The sequence below is a fragment of the Notolabrus celidotus genome, chromosome 6, assembly GCF_009762535.1.
Source record: "Notolabrus celidotus isolate fNotCel1 chromosome 6, fNotCel1.pri, whole genome shotgun sequence".
Lineage (NCBI taxonomy): Eukaryota > Metazoa > Chordata > Actinopteri > Labriformes > Labridae > Notolabrus > Notolabrus celidotus.
This window is the reverse complement of record NC_048277.1, coordinates 24,833,935-24,850,968: the sequence shown is the minus strand read 5'-3', so window position 1 is coordinate 24,850,968 and position 17,034 is coordinate 24,833,935. Positions and strand designations below refer to the sequence as shown.

The 17,034-nt window shown below is 43.5% G+C and overlaps 1 protein-coding gene across 8 annotated transcripts in view; it reads right to left on the bottom strand.

The window, feature by feature from the left end:
* Positions 1–732: 732 nt before the first annotated feature.
* Positions 733–17,034, bottom strand: part of tjp1b (tight junction protein 1b) — a 49,593-nt gene continuing 33,291 nt past the window's right edge. For 3 of the 8 annotated variants that reach the window (XM_034685449.1, XM_034685450.1, XM_034685451.1), the window contains exons 11-28: positions 16,849–16,999; positions 16,128–16,236; positions 15,813–16,032; positions 12,543–12,727; positions 12,356–12,451; positions 12,160–12,242; positions 11,863–12,073; positions 11,657–11,757; positions 11,204–11,554; positions 10,668–10,898; positions 8,771–9,628; positions 8,193–8,281; positions 7,536–7,751; positions 7,294–7,430; positions 6,729–7,197; positions 6,369–6,586; positions 5,934–6,038; positions 733–2,537 (exon numbers count right to left, since the gene is read on the bottom strand). In XM_034685449.1, the coding sequence (XP_034541340.1) occupies positions 2,443–2,537; positions 5,934–6,038; positions 6,369–6,586; positions 6,729–7,197; positions 7,294–7,430; positions 7,536–7,751; positions 8,193–8,281; positions 8,771–9,628; positions 10,668–10,898; positions 11,204–11,554; positions 11,657–11,757; positions 11,863–12,073; positions 12,160–12,242; positions 12,356–12,451; positions 12,543–12,727; positions 15,813–16,032; positions 16,128–16,236; positions 16,849–16,999 (3,925 nt within the window). In that variant the 3' untranslated portion in view covers positions 733–2,442. The remainder of the gene's footprint in view (positions 2,538–5,933; positions 6,039–6,368; positions 6,587–6,728; positions 7,198–7,293; positions 7,431–7,535; positions 7,752–8,192; positions 8,282–8,770; positions 9,629–10,667; positions 10,899–11,203; positions 11,555–11,656; positions 11,758–11,862; positions 12,074–12,159; positions 12,243–12,355; positions 12,452–12,542; positions 12,728–15,812; positions 16,033–16,127; positions 16,237–16,848; positions 17,000–17,034) is intronic. The other 5 variants (XM_034685452.1, XM_034685453.1, XM_034685456.1 and 2 more) reach the window with 3 other exon arrangements.

The following is a 17,034-nucleotide window of genomic DNA, read 5'->3' as shown; positions in this document are numbered from 1 at the left end:
GTTGTATGTCGATGTAAAATAAACCCTTGTTGATGTCAATGCACGATTGGACTTCATTCATCCTGACGAGGAGGACGCGTCAACTGAGTCCCAGTAAAGCAGCCCCTCAGTGGCTTATAGGTGTTTTGTTTCGTTTGGCGAAAGCAAGCCACTACAGTGCAGAATGATGAATTTTTCCCTGTCTATTTATCCTTGATCACAGGGTAACTTTGATCCATAGCCCCCACAACGACCTCAAAGTTGAATAAAACAGTGTGAAGACAAACTAAACACGAGAACGTTTATTTTAGGATTGAGATATCGGCTCAAGTTTAAGACGGGTGTTTCTAATAAACTGGCAGCTGAGTGTATGTGATGAACGTGTCTGGAAAGAGTCTGTATTTTAAGGAGGGAGACTTAATCTGGATTCAATACAGCAAGGGTACAGCAACAGTACCCAAGAAAATGCTTACAGTTTCTATAAGAACACCAAGAATGTAAATCTCTGACCTGATTTGACATCAGTGTGCAGAATAACCTCACAGCTCAGCTTATCACATGTGGGATCGCTTTAGAAGCAGCTGAGGACGGGAGAAAACGTTAATCAACCATCACATTCTGAAAATACAATCGCCAACGTCTCAACCCACCAGGGAATTCTTTGAGCTGTTTGGCAGGAAAAACCTTCCGGGTGTGTCAACACACAAAACATCTGGAGGTTGAGATCAACACAACACACTGATCCGAGGAGCGTTACTTTAAAAATGAATTTATTTATTAATACAGTGGTATACTTAGAAATGTGTCGCAAAGGAAAAACAAACAAACAGTTGAACCGAAGAGAAATCAAAATAAATAAAAAGAATGTCAGCCACACAGGAAAGTAAACTAGTGTTGGGTTGAAGCAGTGTTATCATATCAAAAGAAAATAGTACTGATGTGCCATAATAAATTGTCTATTAGTACAAAAATACATTTCAGGGCACACAATACAGCATCCAGTATCACAAATAAAGGAAGGGCCCACTCTTCACAGCAGACCCCTTCAATTACATCTTTTAAAATTATTTAAACCAAGCACTTCTCTAGTTTGTAAATAAGAATAAAAAGTTTTCTGACCTTAAGTAAAAATGCCTTAAGTAGTGTATGTATATGTTGGTAGAAAAGTCGGACTTATTACTGCTTATGTCAGTTCCAAGGCTCAGGGGTATAACCAGAATACAAACATAACCAATGTAACCGCTTTCTCTTTTTAAACAAACATTTTCTCTTTTATACAAAATAACAAAGATGTACAAAAGTTCATTTACAGAGAACCAAGGCCATATACTAGCAATATGTACAGCCACATTTTTAAACATCTTCTAGCTTTTTTGTATTTCCTCAGACTTCATATGCATAGCAGTAAAAGAAAGCATACCTTTTCATCAGCCTCGATTATTCTCGTGTGCTAAATCCGAGTTCACTGTTAATGAGAAAAAATGCAGAGACAAACTTTTTCTTCCGTGGTGATCGCTATAACTGAAGGATCCGATGTTTTGAAAGTTTTCACTGAAAAGTTAATATGCAGATAAGGCATCACTGCTTGCAGTGTACGATGGGATTTTCATGTGTTGAACTTAGTAGTAGCAGGCTTCTGGACCTGAGTCATAGCACATGCATAGATCTCTAGACAGCAGGAGTTTGTAAAATCAAGTCAGTATATTTATCTACGGTAAAACATTGCTACAAAAACTTCAGTTTTAAAGAGAGAGAGCCCCGCCAGAACAAACAGGCGCCTCGTATTAATACCTAACCTTCATTATTCGTACTTTATCTTCTTTCATGAGCCTCATCAAGTCCTCAGAGATCATTGATGAGTGAAACGCATGACCACAGGACTCAGAAACTAAAGTTTTGCATATACCAACTTTACTGTTTGTGAGTCTCTGTTTGTGTTTTCTTCTTTTTTTTTTTTTTTTACAGTACGCAAAAATCCCGTTGCAATATTAAACAAGATTCAAAATTCTCCTTCTTCCTCGCACTGCTCTGACCTTTTACAAAATTAGCTTAAAAATGTCAAAATGAGAGTATTCAGTCTGTGGCACTGGTCATGCATTCCAACTTCAGTTCCTTTGTTTAAATAACTTGTTTTAATCTTTATTTTTTGCAAGCCTTGAAAGCACCAAAAAAATGAAAGAAAAAACAAGAGTGCAGCCTTAGGGATGCTGGACTCCTCCGACTCTCCTCCTGTGTGTGTGTGTGTGTGTGTGTGTGTGTGTGTGTGTGTTTGTGTGTTTCTTCTTCTTCTTTTTTAGTGTATTTTTTTCCGTTTTTTTGGGCACAGTAAACAACGTGAGAGTATCAAGTTCATACTTCATCGAGCATCGTGCACCTCGCCCACAGGAAGGAGCGCGACAGGGGCGGACTGTGAGGTTCCCCCCCTGTGTATCACATTCAGTAACAGGCCAGCTGTTGCCCTCTTCAGAAATGGTCAATGAGCACTGACACACAGTTTGCACCCACCAGGTAGTTTGGGTCTCCAGGGAGAGATTTGTTCTGCCAGGTTTTAGGATCACCTGCAGGATAAAGAGACATGATGTCAGCTGCAGGAACAACCTTCTCTTTTAAACACAGTAGATGAATCATACAATGAAGTCTTAGTAGAAAACAAGGAAGAAAGAAACATTTGATGATGGAGTCAATTAGGTTTTAAAAGTGCAGGAAGTAAAGTCCTGTTGTTTGCCATGCATTTCTTTTCTTAGCTAAGAGTTGATGGATCTTCGAATTAACTCACAGCTACCTCAAAATTATGAAATGTACCTCCAAGTTTGCTTCATTTCAGACACAAGCAACTGATCAGCCTTTCAAAACACAACAGAACCTTACCAATAAAAGAGATGTGGCAGATGTTAGCGGTGGGATGCAAGCAGGCTGGATTTAAGCTAATAGCATGACCACTAGAATCTCTGCGAGGGGCTGGATTGCATTGAGGTACCAGCTATTTGACAGGGGATAGGATTTATTCAGAATAAAAGTTAGAACTGTTGGTTGCGTTGATGTTGATCATTTTCAAAGGACTGCTGTAAAATCGGAGTCAATTGGCCCGGGCTCATTTTAATCATAGAACCTAAACCTAATATCTTTTGAACCGTCGCGTTAGAAAAAAAATTCCCCCCCCCCCGTACAGTGTGTGCCATAAGAGAGATTAGCTTCATAGGGCCAAGCCGTTTTTTGAACCAGGCTGTAAACATGTTTTCATTAATGCTGCAAAGATCGTCTTTTTTGAATTGGTGTGTACGTGGTTTCTGGTGTTCCTGCTACCAGCCTCAAGCGGATTTTCGATGTATTGCAGTTTATAACACTTCCGCATGGGCTTCATCGTTTGAGACCGGAGGTTGCCGCTTTGTTGTGATTTGGTAACGGCGTGACGTCAGCTACTGGAGTTCTATTCATTCCCTTTGCTTGAAGAAGCACGGCGGGAAGAGTGTTTCGAGGAAGATGTGGTGACACTTATTCTAATATTTAATATTTCTAATACATGATGATGCAGCAGTCACCTTGAAATGAAGTATAACCTAATAAAATAGCAATAATCAAATTTTATCTGTACATAACTGTATTCTTTAAGTGATGCTTTAGTTAGATTTTCATAATAAAAACATAAAAACGGTAGGTAATTATTTTAAATCAAATAAGGCATCTTTTTTTTTTTTGGGCTGGTGAAAAATATTTTTGGCTGGTAAATTTTTGGAGGTCACTAGCCAATGGCAGATGAGGTAAAAAGTTAATTTTACACCCCGGAATGTACCTCTTTATATAAAGCAGTTTACAACAACATATCTCTTAGTTCATTAAGAAGTGAAGTCCTGCTGCTGCTCTGGATTTTTGTAGCACGAACATCGACTGCCTGACAGCATTCTGCTCACATTGTTTCCTCTCATGCAGCTATGGCTCTCAGTAAATGTGAATTGTGGTTTTAGAGTGAGAGTAAAATAATTAGGTGCTTCATTGCACAACCAATTAGATAAATAATCTTTGTTCAGGCTCTCGAAACATGCAGCCACACCCGGCTTGTTAAAGTGACCTTGTATTTAATTGGGGCCTGCTCTTACTCAAAGTTTTATGCTCCTTTAACCCTCCTGTTATGTTCGTTTCTCTGGAACAGCAATAGCGTTTCTGGGTCAATTTGACCCGGGGCATATTCAATTATCCAAAAGTGTCAGAACCCCAAAAAATCCAAATACACATTTTGTATTATTCAAATTTTTAACTCCATTACTAACCCTTTAAATCAATATGTAGTCCATTGGTGTTCTTTAATTCTCACAGATCATGGTTCCATGAGGATAACTCACTCGTTTTTAATGAAAATTAATATTAAAACTTTTTTAAAATGTGCAATGGAGCCCTAAATATAAATACAATAGTTTTACATGACATATATTTTTGTTTATTTTATTTTATATTTAGAACTTATTACGTTTTTATGAAGTGATGTTGATAAATTAACACGACACCACTTCTGTCACATGCTGCTCAGATTTTTGTGCTGCATTTAGCTGGTTTAGAAGGCATATATTCCCTAAAATAGACTTTAAAAGGGGTCAATTTGACACGCAACATAACAGGAGGGTTAATACTACAATGATACTATGATGCATTTCACACAAGATCACCATTAAATAAGAGTGACCTGGTTGACAGTTGCCCCCTTAAATACATTTATATCATTTTACACTAATTTGCATACCAATCATAACTTTAAGTTGACTATAGGTAAATAAATCAATCTCTGGGTGGTTAATGTTCTGCGTTCAGAGCAGCTGATCAGACGTGTGTGTAATGAGCATTTCTATAAATCTAGATTTCAGCTACTTCAGAGGCAACAACTACAGAGTGACGAGTGTTAATGGTAGGTAGAGGATTCAATACGTTTTAACTGATCACTCGAACCAATGATGCTTTGATAATTATCTGCGTTGTGTTTTTTTTTACACATTCAATAATATGTTGCTTTAGTTTGATACGTCTTTAACTTAGTACGAACTTGAAGCACTTTGTTACTCGTACTGATCTTGTTTCCTCTTGTCTAGATCTTTGCTTGTGTTGTGTGTTCTTGTTCTCGTATGTACGGATAAAAGCGTCTGCTAAATGACATTGTAAAATTGTAGTACATCTAAATTATGGATGCAGGGTGGTGACATGATAAACAGGCAAAGGTCAAACATTTTCATCAGTTCATGAAGAGAATGATTTTCAAAGATGAGTTACCGAGTGAAACTAAACAAAGCAGCTTCTGTTCACTATGATGCTGTTTACGCTACTGAATAAAAAGTAATGAAGGCATGTAAGCCTGGGGATCATTTTTATTTTCTGGAGTGATTTATTTGCTAGATTCTGTCTCTATTAATATTTCCATCTTTAAAAAAAATCTGATAATACTGAAAAAATGACTTTCTGGGTTTCCTAGAGCCAAAGAATCCTTCTCAACTGTCTTCAAAATCACGAATTGTTGGTTTTCTATCTCGTAACAAAAAAAGAAGAAGAAGTAGCAACAACTGAGGAGAAGAAATTGGGAGTTGTCAGCCATTCTTGTCAAAAAAAGGACAATTAATGACACAAAAGTTAATTATTTTTCTATGACGGACATAAAATCAGTTAGCTGATTATCTGTACGTTTCAGCTCTCTGGGCTTAGTTTTGTTTTCTAATAACTGTGTGGGAGCTGGAGATTAGAATAAACAAGGCTGCGCAGCTCAGATTAAGCATGAAAAAAAAAAAGGAAAGCACTCCAGCAGCACATGCATGGAAGAGAAATGAAAGAGAAAATGGAAAAAAGATGAGCTGGTGGAAATTATTCAGACACCAACAAAAACTCTCCTCTCTAATCACTAAAGCCCACAGACCCCAAAGGACAGAGAGAGGACAGCGTACCCGACGAGGAGTCGGAGGATTTTAGAGCAAAAGACCAACCATCAGGGGTCATAGACGCACAGTGAGGTAAGCGCAGCTCCACCGGCTTCAGGAACTTGAGTCCGTGAGGGCCACACATCACCAGCGGACTTAGCAGCGTTTCTCCTGCACGGACGTAGAAAGAGATTTGAATTCCACAAATAAGAACATCCAGGGATTAATCAGCACACAGGATTATTTATTAGCCAGTTAAAGAGCAGAAAAGACTGACTGCCAGTCTTTCATGGTGTAGGAGCATTACCTGTTAAACCTGTCAGGTTGATTAAATTACTACAGCGTCTAGGGATTAATAAATTTGTTGGTTTGCTCTAAAAATAACAGCCGGCATGGATGTTTACGAAGCTCATTAGCGCTAAACAAAGAAAAGTCACACACCTTTCTGTTTCTCTCAGACACTGCGATTCTAAGGATTTTTAAAGAAACTCAAAGACACACCTTTCTCCTTGTCGAGGGGGGGCAGGATGCTGTTGTCCCGGCACACCTTGAAGTAAATCTCCTGCTCCACGCTCTCTGGGATGGCACCCTGGGGGATGATGATGCTGACGCCCGTCTCGATGGAGCTGAGGACGCCTCCGTTGCAGTTGAAGATCCCCCGGGCAGTGGCCACCACAGTGTGTCCTTCATCCTCATCTTCATCGTCCAGCGTGCTGGGGCTGAGGGATGGAGGCAGGGGAGTCAGCATCATCAGTCATCAGTCAACATAGTGTCGGCAGGGAACAAAGCCCAGCAGAGGTCATGGGGAAATAAAGAACTGAACAAATAGGGTTCAGTATTTCCCTGCAGAGAGAGTCTTACCTCACAGGGATGGCCTTTGGGATGGCGTTGATGTTATTGTGCTGGTATTTGGGCCTGTTGTCCATGGTGCGTGTGAAGGTGTCCAGGCCACTGTCGTGATCCAGGGGCTGAGGAGACAACTGAGGCTTCCCCCCGCTGTTGCTCACCACGCCGGTCTTACAGAGGAGGTCAGTCTTCACCTGTGTGTCATTGGGCAGCAGGTTGTGGTTGAACTTGGGGCTCTCAAACTTGCGCTCAAACGGCCGGGCTGAGCTGGTGTACGGCTTGGGGACGTAGCGGTTGTAGCTGGTTGGGGCAGGAGCACCAATGGTCTTTGGGGGTGCTGTATCTGTGCCGTTGACTGGTTTATCTAGGGGCCCCCTCGGGGGCAGGTAGCCTCCTGGTGTGGGTTCATCCCTGCTTGGCGGCCTGAGAGCTGCCAGTTCAGGTTTAGGATTAGGCGAGGTCATCGGCTCAGGTATGGAGTTCACTGGAAATGTATGAAATAACAACACTCCTTAAAAACACTACAATAAAAGTTCATGATGAAGTTTGATGGTAACAAAGATAAAGTGTGTATGCGTACCGTCACCGGGGCTGAGCTTCGGCAGTGTGTTGGGTGGGATGGCGGACACAGGAGGCCCGTACTGTGAGGACGGGCTGATTTGAGGCAGAGGTTCATATCTCTTCTCCACTGGACTCACCTTCTCTACAGACTCAACCCTGCAGAAACAAACAGTGCAGGTGATGCACGCTTCAGCTGGGGTGTGCTTTAAGAGGAATGCTGTACTCCAGCCAACAGTGCTGGCAGGAGGTGTGTTGTTGTACCTGTTGTATGGGTAGGACAGCTGAGCTGGTTTGGGCAGATCATGGAAGCGGTTGATGCCAGGCAAGGGTTGGCCCATGGCCTTGCTGTCAAAGCTGCGGCGATCAAAGTAGGATAACTGCTTCCTGTAGTACTCCTCATCCTCATCGGGGTCATAGTGGTTGGAACGCATCGCATCATCTAGGGGTTTAGGATGAGGCTTTTGTGGCTCGGGAGCCCTGCAGAGGAAGCAAAAGGAAACATGTAAAACAGCTGCAGAGATTTAAACAGCAGGACTGATCTGAGGAGTGCATGGACAATGTCATGTTTATTATTATGTTTATCATTATTGTTATTAGTGTTGGCAACAGTGCTTTCATTTTAAAACCAAGACCTGATGAGAAAATATTCAAGCATGTTTAAAAGCAATCCAAAGGATCAAAACAGTGCTCAGTGACGTTCCTAAAGATCCTCCCAGCTTGTGAATATCTGCATGTTTCTGTGCCTCTGTTAAAACCACACCACAGCCAGGCCTGCAGCCAGGTGACCTGTGTCCACTAGGTGGAGCTCCAACAACAACAAATTTCTTCCAAGACGCCTTTGCAAAGGATCTGTGCTGTCCTTTACCCTCCATGTCTGCAGCCTGTGTGCTGTGCTGTGCTGTGACGTAGACCACATACCTATAGGACTTCTCCTGCTCCAGGTTGCTGAGGGAATTGGCTTTGAGCACCGGGCCAGGTGCACTTGCAGGCTTGGGAACATCTGCAGGCTGGGAAGCAGAGAGAGAGCGTCTGTTTAGTGCTTCTCGCTTGTGATCCAGGATTTGGTTCACATGAATGGGTTGCATGCACACGGAGGTCTTGTGCACGGCAAGACAGACAGCGCACAACTCCGGTTAGATTTCTCTAGTACTACCTTTAATCTCTTATTTTGCCAGCTCCAGGATTATATTGTATCAAATTAAGAAACACAGCTTTTACCGTTATCTTGTTTTTTGATGTTTAATCAAGCATGTCTTCTACCATCGTTTTAATTGTGTGATTCTCTTTGGTAATTATTGTTTTAGCCCTAGAGTAAACAATCTCATCCTCATAGCCTGCTTCCTTTGGTAAATTAGACAGGTACAGGACATGAATTTGCAGCGTTCATTAAGTGAATACGCTCATTTTAAGTTAAATTACCAGGTAGTATATTATTTTGTTTATCTCACTGTGTGACACTCTGAGGTGACGTCAGCACCCCTCTGTGGAGGACTCACCCTGAGTGCTGATGAGTCTCCCTCTTTAGCCCTGTCCATAGAAACAGACCGTTTATTCTCAAACATCTTGACTCTGTTGAGCACCGACTGCGGCTTCATCGCCGGGTCCTCGTCAAGGTCGTCCCGGGGCGGAGGAGGGAAGGGTTTGGAGCCCGGCGTGGTAGCTGGCTCACCTGGCGAGGGCAGGGTCTCTGGTTTTGGAGGGGGGATTGTGGCTTCAGAGTTCATCATAGTCTCATGCATCCCTGGCTTGTAGCCCCTGTTCGGCGGCCCTGGCATGTAGGTGGGCCTGAGACCCGAATCGCCGTAATACTGCTTCGGGGGCTCTGGCGATCGAGGTGAATTGATGGGGAAGCCGTGAGGTTCTGCCTCATAAGGAGAGCGAGCGTCATAGCCAGCTGGTGGTGGTGGGGGTGGGGGCTCATCGTAACGAATGGGCCCGGGTTTGCTGTGGCGTCTGCCATCGTAGCCCACAGGTGGGGCCTCGTCGTAGCGCGGCTGAGGAGGGCTGTAGTCCCTCCCTGGCCCGTCCTCGTACGGGGAGCGGGGGCTGTAGCCCATGGGTTGCTGGTGGCCCTGCTGGTACCCTGCGGGCGGGGTAGACGAGGTCTGCTGGTCATATGGGGGCCACTGTTCGCTATAATGAGGCACACGGTTGTCGTAGTGCAGGTGAGAGTCAGTGTTGTGAGGCTTTGGTTCTGTGTAGCCGCCTCCATCGTATCCGTAAGGCGGGTGGTCATATTCGCGGTATGGCTGTTTGTCCTGGTACGGCGGCTGGTGCGTGTAGCTCATAGACTGCTTCAGGCCGTGGTTGATTCGCACAGGGTCTTCCATATTATACAGATCTTTCTTGTACATCTGTAAAGAAATAACCACAAATGAATACATCCATTTAAATCCCACCACTCTGAGCTTTTAACCACCACCATGTGACGGAACAGAAAGCAGTCAGGGAAATGCTTTCCAAACACCAGATTAAGAGAAACTACCAGATTAAATCCAATTCTGGGATGTAAACTGAAACCTGAGAGAACTGAACAAGTATAGCATTAACCAAATCATTGGAAAGTAATCCTTTAACCATGTCAACAAACATCTAGTCAAAGTGCAATTACACAAGCAAACCCTTCATTACCCAAGAACAGTTCTGAATGCCTGTTTGACAAGACGCCTTTCAAGAATGATAAAGAAAAAACTGGCTTTTACACATTAACACGTTAGAAATAGAGAGCAAAAAAGCAATTTGCACATTTCTGAAAGGCCTCATTTCAAACATATGATGTGTAGCCTGTAGACAGCAGATCTAGTTACACTTGTTTCTATGAAAGAAGGTTGATTTCTCGTCATCTACTCAGGACAAAGGTGCTAAACGGTAGACACAATGCAGTGTGCTGGAAGTAAGTTTGTTTGTCTTTGGTCATTACTAAGAATACTGTCTGCAGGTTAGCCTTCATCATGCAACCAACATTCAGTTTGCATCTAATGCAACGTCAAAACTACTGGCACTACAACAGACGACACATCTACCACTATGATGCCACTGTCAGTGCTTCTATCGTTTATCTACAGAAGAGTTAAAGCTGAAAGAAACCCAAAAACATTAGGAGCCATGCAAAGGAAGTAGAGGCAACAGTTAGGGCTGGTTGTGGATGTCTTCACCCTGTTCAAAGACTCAGATGTACCAGTCCTTCTGGTCTCCCAGCCCACTGTGGTGCATGTGGACTAGTCTGTCTCACATTTTCTCTGGGAGCCAGAGGCACACAGTGGGCTCAGTGAGTCACACAGTGTGGGCATGTCATGCAGAGAGCGAGTGGAAAGCATGTGCGAGAAGACAGGCAGTTAAAACAGCAGGCTGGGGCCCAGGCCCGGTCCGAGTGGCTGGTGAAACAGCGGGTACCTTTGATTCTGGACCGGGCGGTCCAGACGGGTGGGGTTCGTGTGGTGGTGGTGGGGGCTGAATAAGCTCAGGGGCAGGGCCGGGGCTGCTAAGTGAGTCAGCCTGAGGAGCTGCGGCTGCAGCAGGCGGCTCCTCTAGGTGCATACCCTCTAGCTGTACGGGCTGCTCAACAGCAGGGGGCGCTACCACCGGTGGAGGCAAGGAGGGCAAGGGCAGAGCAGCCTCATCTTGCTGTGAAGTATTGTTAAGAGACATTTATGACACAGCCTGCCAAGGGCACATAAAGAATAGCTCACCCCAACACCAAGGTCTCCTTCCTTACACAGAAGCAGTTTAATACCAGCCAGAGAAACAATCGCACAAATGTTGGAATAGATAAACAATTAGCTACTAAAACATGTTTATCACTTAGCAAAGGACATTTAATGTTAACAAAGACACAACACTGAACACAGACGAGCTATACTCTGCTCTGCAGTCATAAACTTCATTCATGTCTGACAGACACAGCCTGCAGAGCTGGATAGACACTTTACCTGTTGAGGGGCGGCCATTTTGAAAGAAGCAGGATCTATGCGGCTGGCTGGGTCGGACTGCACAGGGTGCTGGTATCCAGGGTAACCAGGGGTGTCCTGAATTACAGGCGGGTCCTCTCTGACAGGCTCTGAAGAGCGTGTGATGGCGGGCTCTGTGGGCAGACCCACCTCATCGTTCAATGTCTCATCTAGCTCCTGGTCCGTGTACGCTCCGCCCTCCGTGTCCGTGTCCTCATAATCAGAGGTGTGGCGGCTGTCCGTGCTGTACATGGAGTATTCACTTCCTGGTGCCGAGAGGTAGGACAGGCGGTCATCGTGGATGTCTAAATCATCCTCTGTAGTGCCATCCGCCTGAGCAGAGCATAAAAATGATCACTCACATGTAGCTTGGTGGGAATGAAAGGATGCAATATATTGTTCAATGAAATGGAAGCGAGCAGGCCGCTCTCTCACCTTCCCCTCAGACACCCACACCAGCTGGTTCTGCTGCTGCTGAATGGTTTCCTTCAGAGCTCCGTACCAGCCGTCGTTCATGTTGTTCAGGTTGATGGTGGCTAAGAGGGAACAGATTTGAAGATCACTCACTCAAAAATCAAACAAGTGATAGAAATAATTCACCTCTTCACTATACTGTGTTTTAACCCGCTCTGCTGACTCACTGGTGAACAGGTGGTGATTATTCTTCCTCAGTTTGATGGCTCTCTCATAGAGCTTCCTGGCACTCTTCCTGGACTCTGGACACAGTCTGGTCCTCATGTTCTTCACACCCTGCTTATTATCGGGGTTCAGGAAGACGACAATTGGGTACCACTGAGCGTAGTTCAGCCTGTCCACAGCATTCGGAGTGATGTCCAGCACAGCATGTTTGTCCTTCAGGAGAGAAAGAACGGAAAGGGATGAAGAATATCTTTAAAGCTTAACATTACATTGTGCAAGATTAAAGGAGACACACTCACTCTGTCAATGATCTGCTTAATGGTGTGAAGACGGATGATTCCTGAACTCCGCTGGTCTGTTCCTGCATCTCTCGGTTCACTTTCTGCAAATAAAAATTCAAGAGTGTTATGTAGAAAAACAAAGTGGAGGACCAGCAGGGTTCCTGTCAGCTGATGCAATCTCTTTTTATCTGCAGCATGATGCAAACAAACATACTTGCAAGCTCAAAAAGCTCCAGCTCTTCTCTGGAGAGTTTTTCTCGAGCAACATCAGCGATGGGCCCAAATATCACCACAGGTCTCAGGAAACCAGCTGCACGAAAACAGAAAGTATTCACACTTTAAGTAAGCAGCCTTTGTCTCACTGTGACATACAGAACAGTAGACGCATTCAGACTCCTCACCCTCTCTCAGCACAACTCGCTCATAAGCTGGGAACTTTGTCTGGACCGGCTGAGAGGAGAGGTCCTCTCTGCTCTTCCTCAGGTTCCTCTTAGAGCTTCGAAGACCACGAAACCTCCAGAAGTCGGCCCTGTCGCCCCCTGCTGTTTTCGGGAGAGTGTATTGCACGCTGGAGAGCTGCTCAGCTCTGTTGATGAACGGCAGAAGGACAGGGACAGTTCTTAATGTGACATGAGCTAATGGATGTGTCATAAACTTGGCACGGCTGACCTCAACACTGCCAACACCTAAGGACATTACATGGGAATGAAAATCACAACAAATTAAACGCACATATTGGACCTGACTGCTCTGAGAAACATCAATCCAGAATGACACTTTTTAGACAGATTCAAGCCGGAGCAGATGTTGCTGACATTTGTCCTGGTCAACTTGTGAATAAACAAACCTCCGACTGTGGCACAGGGAGAGTGGATCCTATGTGGGACTAAAACTGGGATATCCTGTAATTTGACAGTGAAACTGAACAACACTATCAAACAGCAGCCTGTTGCACCAGCTGTGTGTAAGTTCTGTCCTAAGTTTGGGTGCAAAACCATACGTTGAAACTAGTTTGTTTGTAACTTAAGTTGTGTTGTTCTTTGGTTTCACCACAGAGACGTAAGGTTCATCTTAACTAGTAGACAGTAACCTCCAAACTAACCAAAACATTGTCACAGATATGACGTTTACACTTCCAGCAACCAATCAGAGGAAAGCACCAATTTTGATGCATTATCTTTCATGCCTAATCGTCTCAGAACTGACCGACAGCTGAAACAAACTAAAGTAAGGTGATAACTATAGCCTGAAGCCTTAATCTACGGTGTGTGTATAATAACAGTGAGATTGAGTGGTAAATTTATCAACTACAACATATGTCAATACTCAGGAGCACAAATCTTGGTCATCATATTTTTCCAAAGGATGTAATCTCTCGTGGATAATGCGTTGCTGAAGTAATGTGCTGGGAGAACTCTCTGTATCTCCTCATCCTCAAAATCATCCCACCTTTCAAAATGACGTGCCATGGAAGCCGGTATACTCTACGGAGGACTTTACACCTTCTAGGAGCTAAGTGTGAGATTTACGTTGTAACTTAGGCTTACATTGGAACTATCTCAGATGGTGCAACGCACAAAACCTTAGTATAGTGTAAACTCCATCCTAAATGAGAAATTGTGTTCAAACTAGGCTACGTTTGAACTTACACCAGGTTGGTGCAACAGGTGCAGGTCTCCAATACCTTAGTTCACGTGTCCTCTAACATGAAGCCCTACTTACATTTGTTTCTGCTTTTACATTTGACTCTCAGGTGAAAACAGTTGTGAAAAAGTATATTTGAGCTCAGAACCATTTCCAAGTTAAAGGCACAGTGTGTAGAAATGAGAGTATTTAGTTATTTAGATTCTGGAACGCTCCCTTGCTCACCCCTCCCATGGTCCTCCATTTCTCAAGTTTTTAGCATCAAAAAAGCCTTTAATTACAAATCATTCTGCACACAACTATCTCTCTCCTTCGTCTCTCAACCAGTACATTTTACGCAGTCACAAGCAACTATTACAAAAAACATGGATGTTACTAGTTTGTCCATTCTGTGCTACCGTAGAAATATGGCAATGCAAGATGGCTGATTTATGTAGATATAGAAGACTAATTCTAAGTTAACAAAAACCAAACAGTTCTGATATTGAGTTGATTATTCATTAACCAAACCATACTTATGAATATTATATTCCATATCTATCAAGTCTGTTCTGCCAAATGCTTCTAAATACGACACACTGCATCTTAAAAAAACCATTTCTCACTCAATGACTCATAAAAAAGTAATTAAAGCCTCCATCTCTTCCTGGCTCCATTATTGTAACTCCCTGTGTACCAGGATCAGCCATTGTTCCTGTCCCGTCTGCAGCTGGTCCAAAATGCTGCAGCCAAGCTTCTGACTGGTTCCGAGAGAAGAGATTATACCAGTCTTATTGTATCCTCTCTTCACAGGCTTCCTATATGCTTCAGGTTTGTTAAGGGTTGTCTTGTTTGCTGTTAATGCCCATAAAGGACACATCTAACGTATCTGACTGACCCTTACAAAAGGTTCTGAGCCCTTACAAACCCTCCAAGCCCCCTAAATCATCTAACACAAGCTTTGTGACGGTCTCCGATTCTAATCTCAAACTCAGAAGTGACCCCGCTTTCAAAGCCAAGGCTCCTTAACTTTAGAACAGCAGAACCTGCAAAACCTGCCCCCTCTGTCAACTCTTTAAAGTCTTGCTACAAAGGCATACTTTTAAATGTCAGTGTTTAAGTCCTCCTTGTCCAGAATACGTGGCCTGTTTTCTAGTGTTAATTTCATTAATGAAATTATGAAGATAAATGTTCGTCAACAACAAATTTTTTCATGACGAAAACGACACAACGACGAGCTAAAGTGCATCACTGATAATAAAAACTCTGCCGAACATATGTTTTGATTTTGAAGACGAGACGATGACAAGACAAAAACATTAGTGGCCGACCGTCGGACATCCAAAATCCATGTTTTCCCCCGCTGTGCATCTAATCTTGCATCTGTCTCATTTTCAATGATGATTTTTACCCCCGGTGTGCGTTAGTGAGAAAGACACAACCGGGGGACGTCTGTTTATTATTTGATGTTCTTGCTGCTTCCACCGTAAAAAGCTCCATGTCTAAAGCTTGATTTATTCCAGTTTGGTGATACAACGGACACATTCAGTAAGTTTTGATCAACTCCTAGTCATCAAAGATGCAGATGCATTTCAGAGTACCGTGAACTGACAGTCTGTCTGTCTGTCTGTCTGTCCAGTGCGACTGTCACTGCAGTTCAATGACCAACATAAATGTGCAATACAGCTCTTTCATGGCATTTTTCTGAGTCAAGAAAATTCAGAGAGGATAGGACAGTAGACAGAGCAGGATACCACGAGACAGAGTGGGGAGTGACATTGGGAAAAGGGGCCGCAGGTTGGAATCAACCTGGGGCCACCTGCTCCACTGGCACACAACAATGCCAAACTGGCAACCCTCTGCTGCTGTTTTTCAAATGCGCTTCATAAAGGAATTTCTTCACTTGACTGAATAATAAAGGAATCAAACTTACTCAACTGTATTAATAAAAAAAAATCATAAAAATTTCAAAATGTAATTATTGATGAATACAAGTATTTTGTTAAACTAAATGAACAGCAGACACGTGTCTGTTGTGGTGCTGTCACCTGTTCTTGTTGGGAATGATGCCCCTCTCCACCTCTTGGTGGTTCTTGCCAATACGAATAGCCAGCCAGGAGCCCAGCTTGCCATTGTAGAGGGTGTCCACCACACGGAAGACCTCCCCCTTGTTAAAGCTTAGCCCATAGGGAGATTCCTTCTCATACTCAAAGTGTGTCCGGATGTAAAAGGAGTCCCCAACGTCTGACTCCACGATCCGCCGATACACTGAGTAGAGAAGAGCAGTGAGTCAAGAAACACTAAAGATTCCTCTACTTACACACATTAATCTCACTTCTCCACTCCTTACTCACTTCACTTACCATCTTTCTTCTTCTGGGCGAGAATAGTGACCTCCTCACCCTTAGGAAGGTCCAGCAGGAACAGCACCGCCTCCTCTCGGATTATGTTTGCAAAATCTACATTATTTACCTGGAAATTTAGGAACACAGAGGTGTTAAGAGTCTCGACCTTTCAATTCAGGTTAGGAGTGAGCTTTGTTGTTCAGAGAGCATGTGCAACAGAAAGTATTAATCTCTGTTTAGATAAAGGTTTACATAACGCTTCCTGTTCTCTGTATTGCCTTGGTAACTGCAGGTTTAACAGCACTGCAAGAACTCCAGCCATCCCTCATTATTCTTGAGGAAAAGAGGAGGAGGTATAAACAGAGAGATATATGGCTTTGAGGAAATGGGACAAACACAGTGAGAGGAAACAGTGTTTTTTTGTGTGTGCTCCCTTGGGGCCATTGCTAAGAGACCAGCCAGGAGGTACAAGAATTTTGGAGCAGGCGGTGTGTAAAACTGAATAAAAATGGGGAAAGCTTGAGGACACATTCCCCATAAAACACAGTTTTTTGAAGACACTATCAGGTACCCATTGTTAAAACAAGAAGAAAGGAGAACAGTTATTTTATAACATTAAGTAACAACTCTTGTTTTTTTGCAATCTTGTTTTTAGAGCTGTTTGAACTGGAAAGCAACCACTGGATTTTAGCTATCAGGTTACACACTTTCTGTGATAAAAAGAGAAAAAGGATCTCACCCTGAGAATTTGGTCGCCCTCCTCCAGGCCCTCCTTAGCAGCTGGGCTGTCCTCCAGCACTCCGGCTACAAAGATGCCCACGTCGTTCCCCCCAGCGAGCCGCAGCCCCACACTCTCCCCCTTCTTAAACTTCACCAGCTTCATGCTTGGCCTGAGGATAGAGGATGAAAGAAATTGTTTTGTACT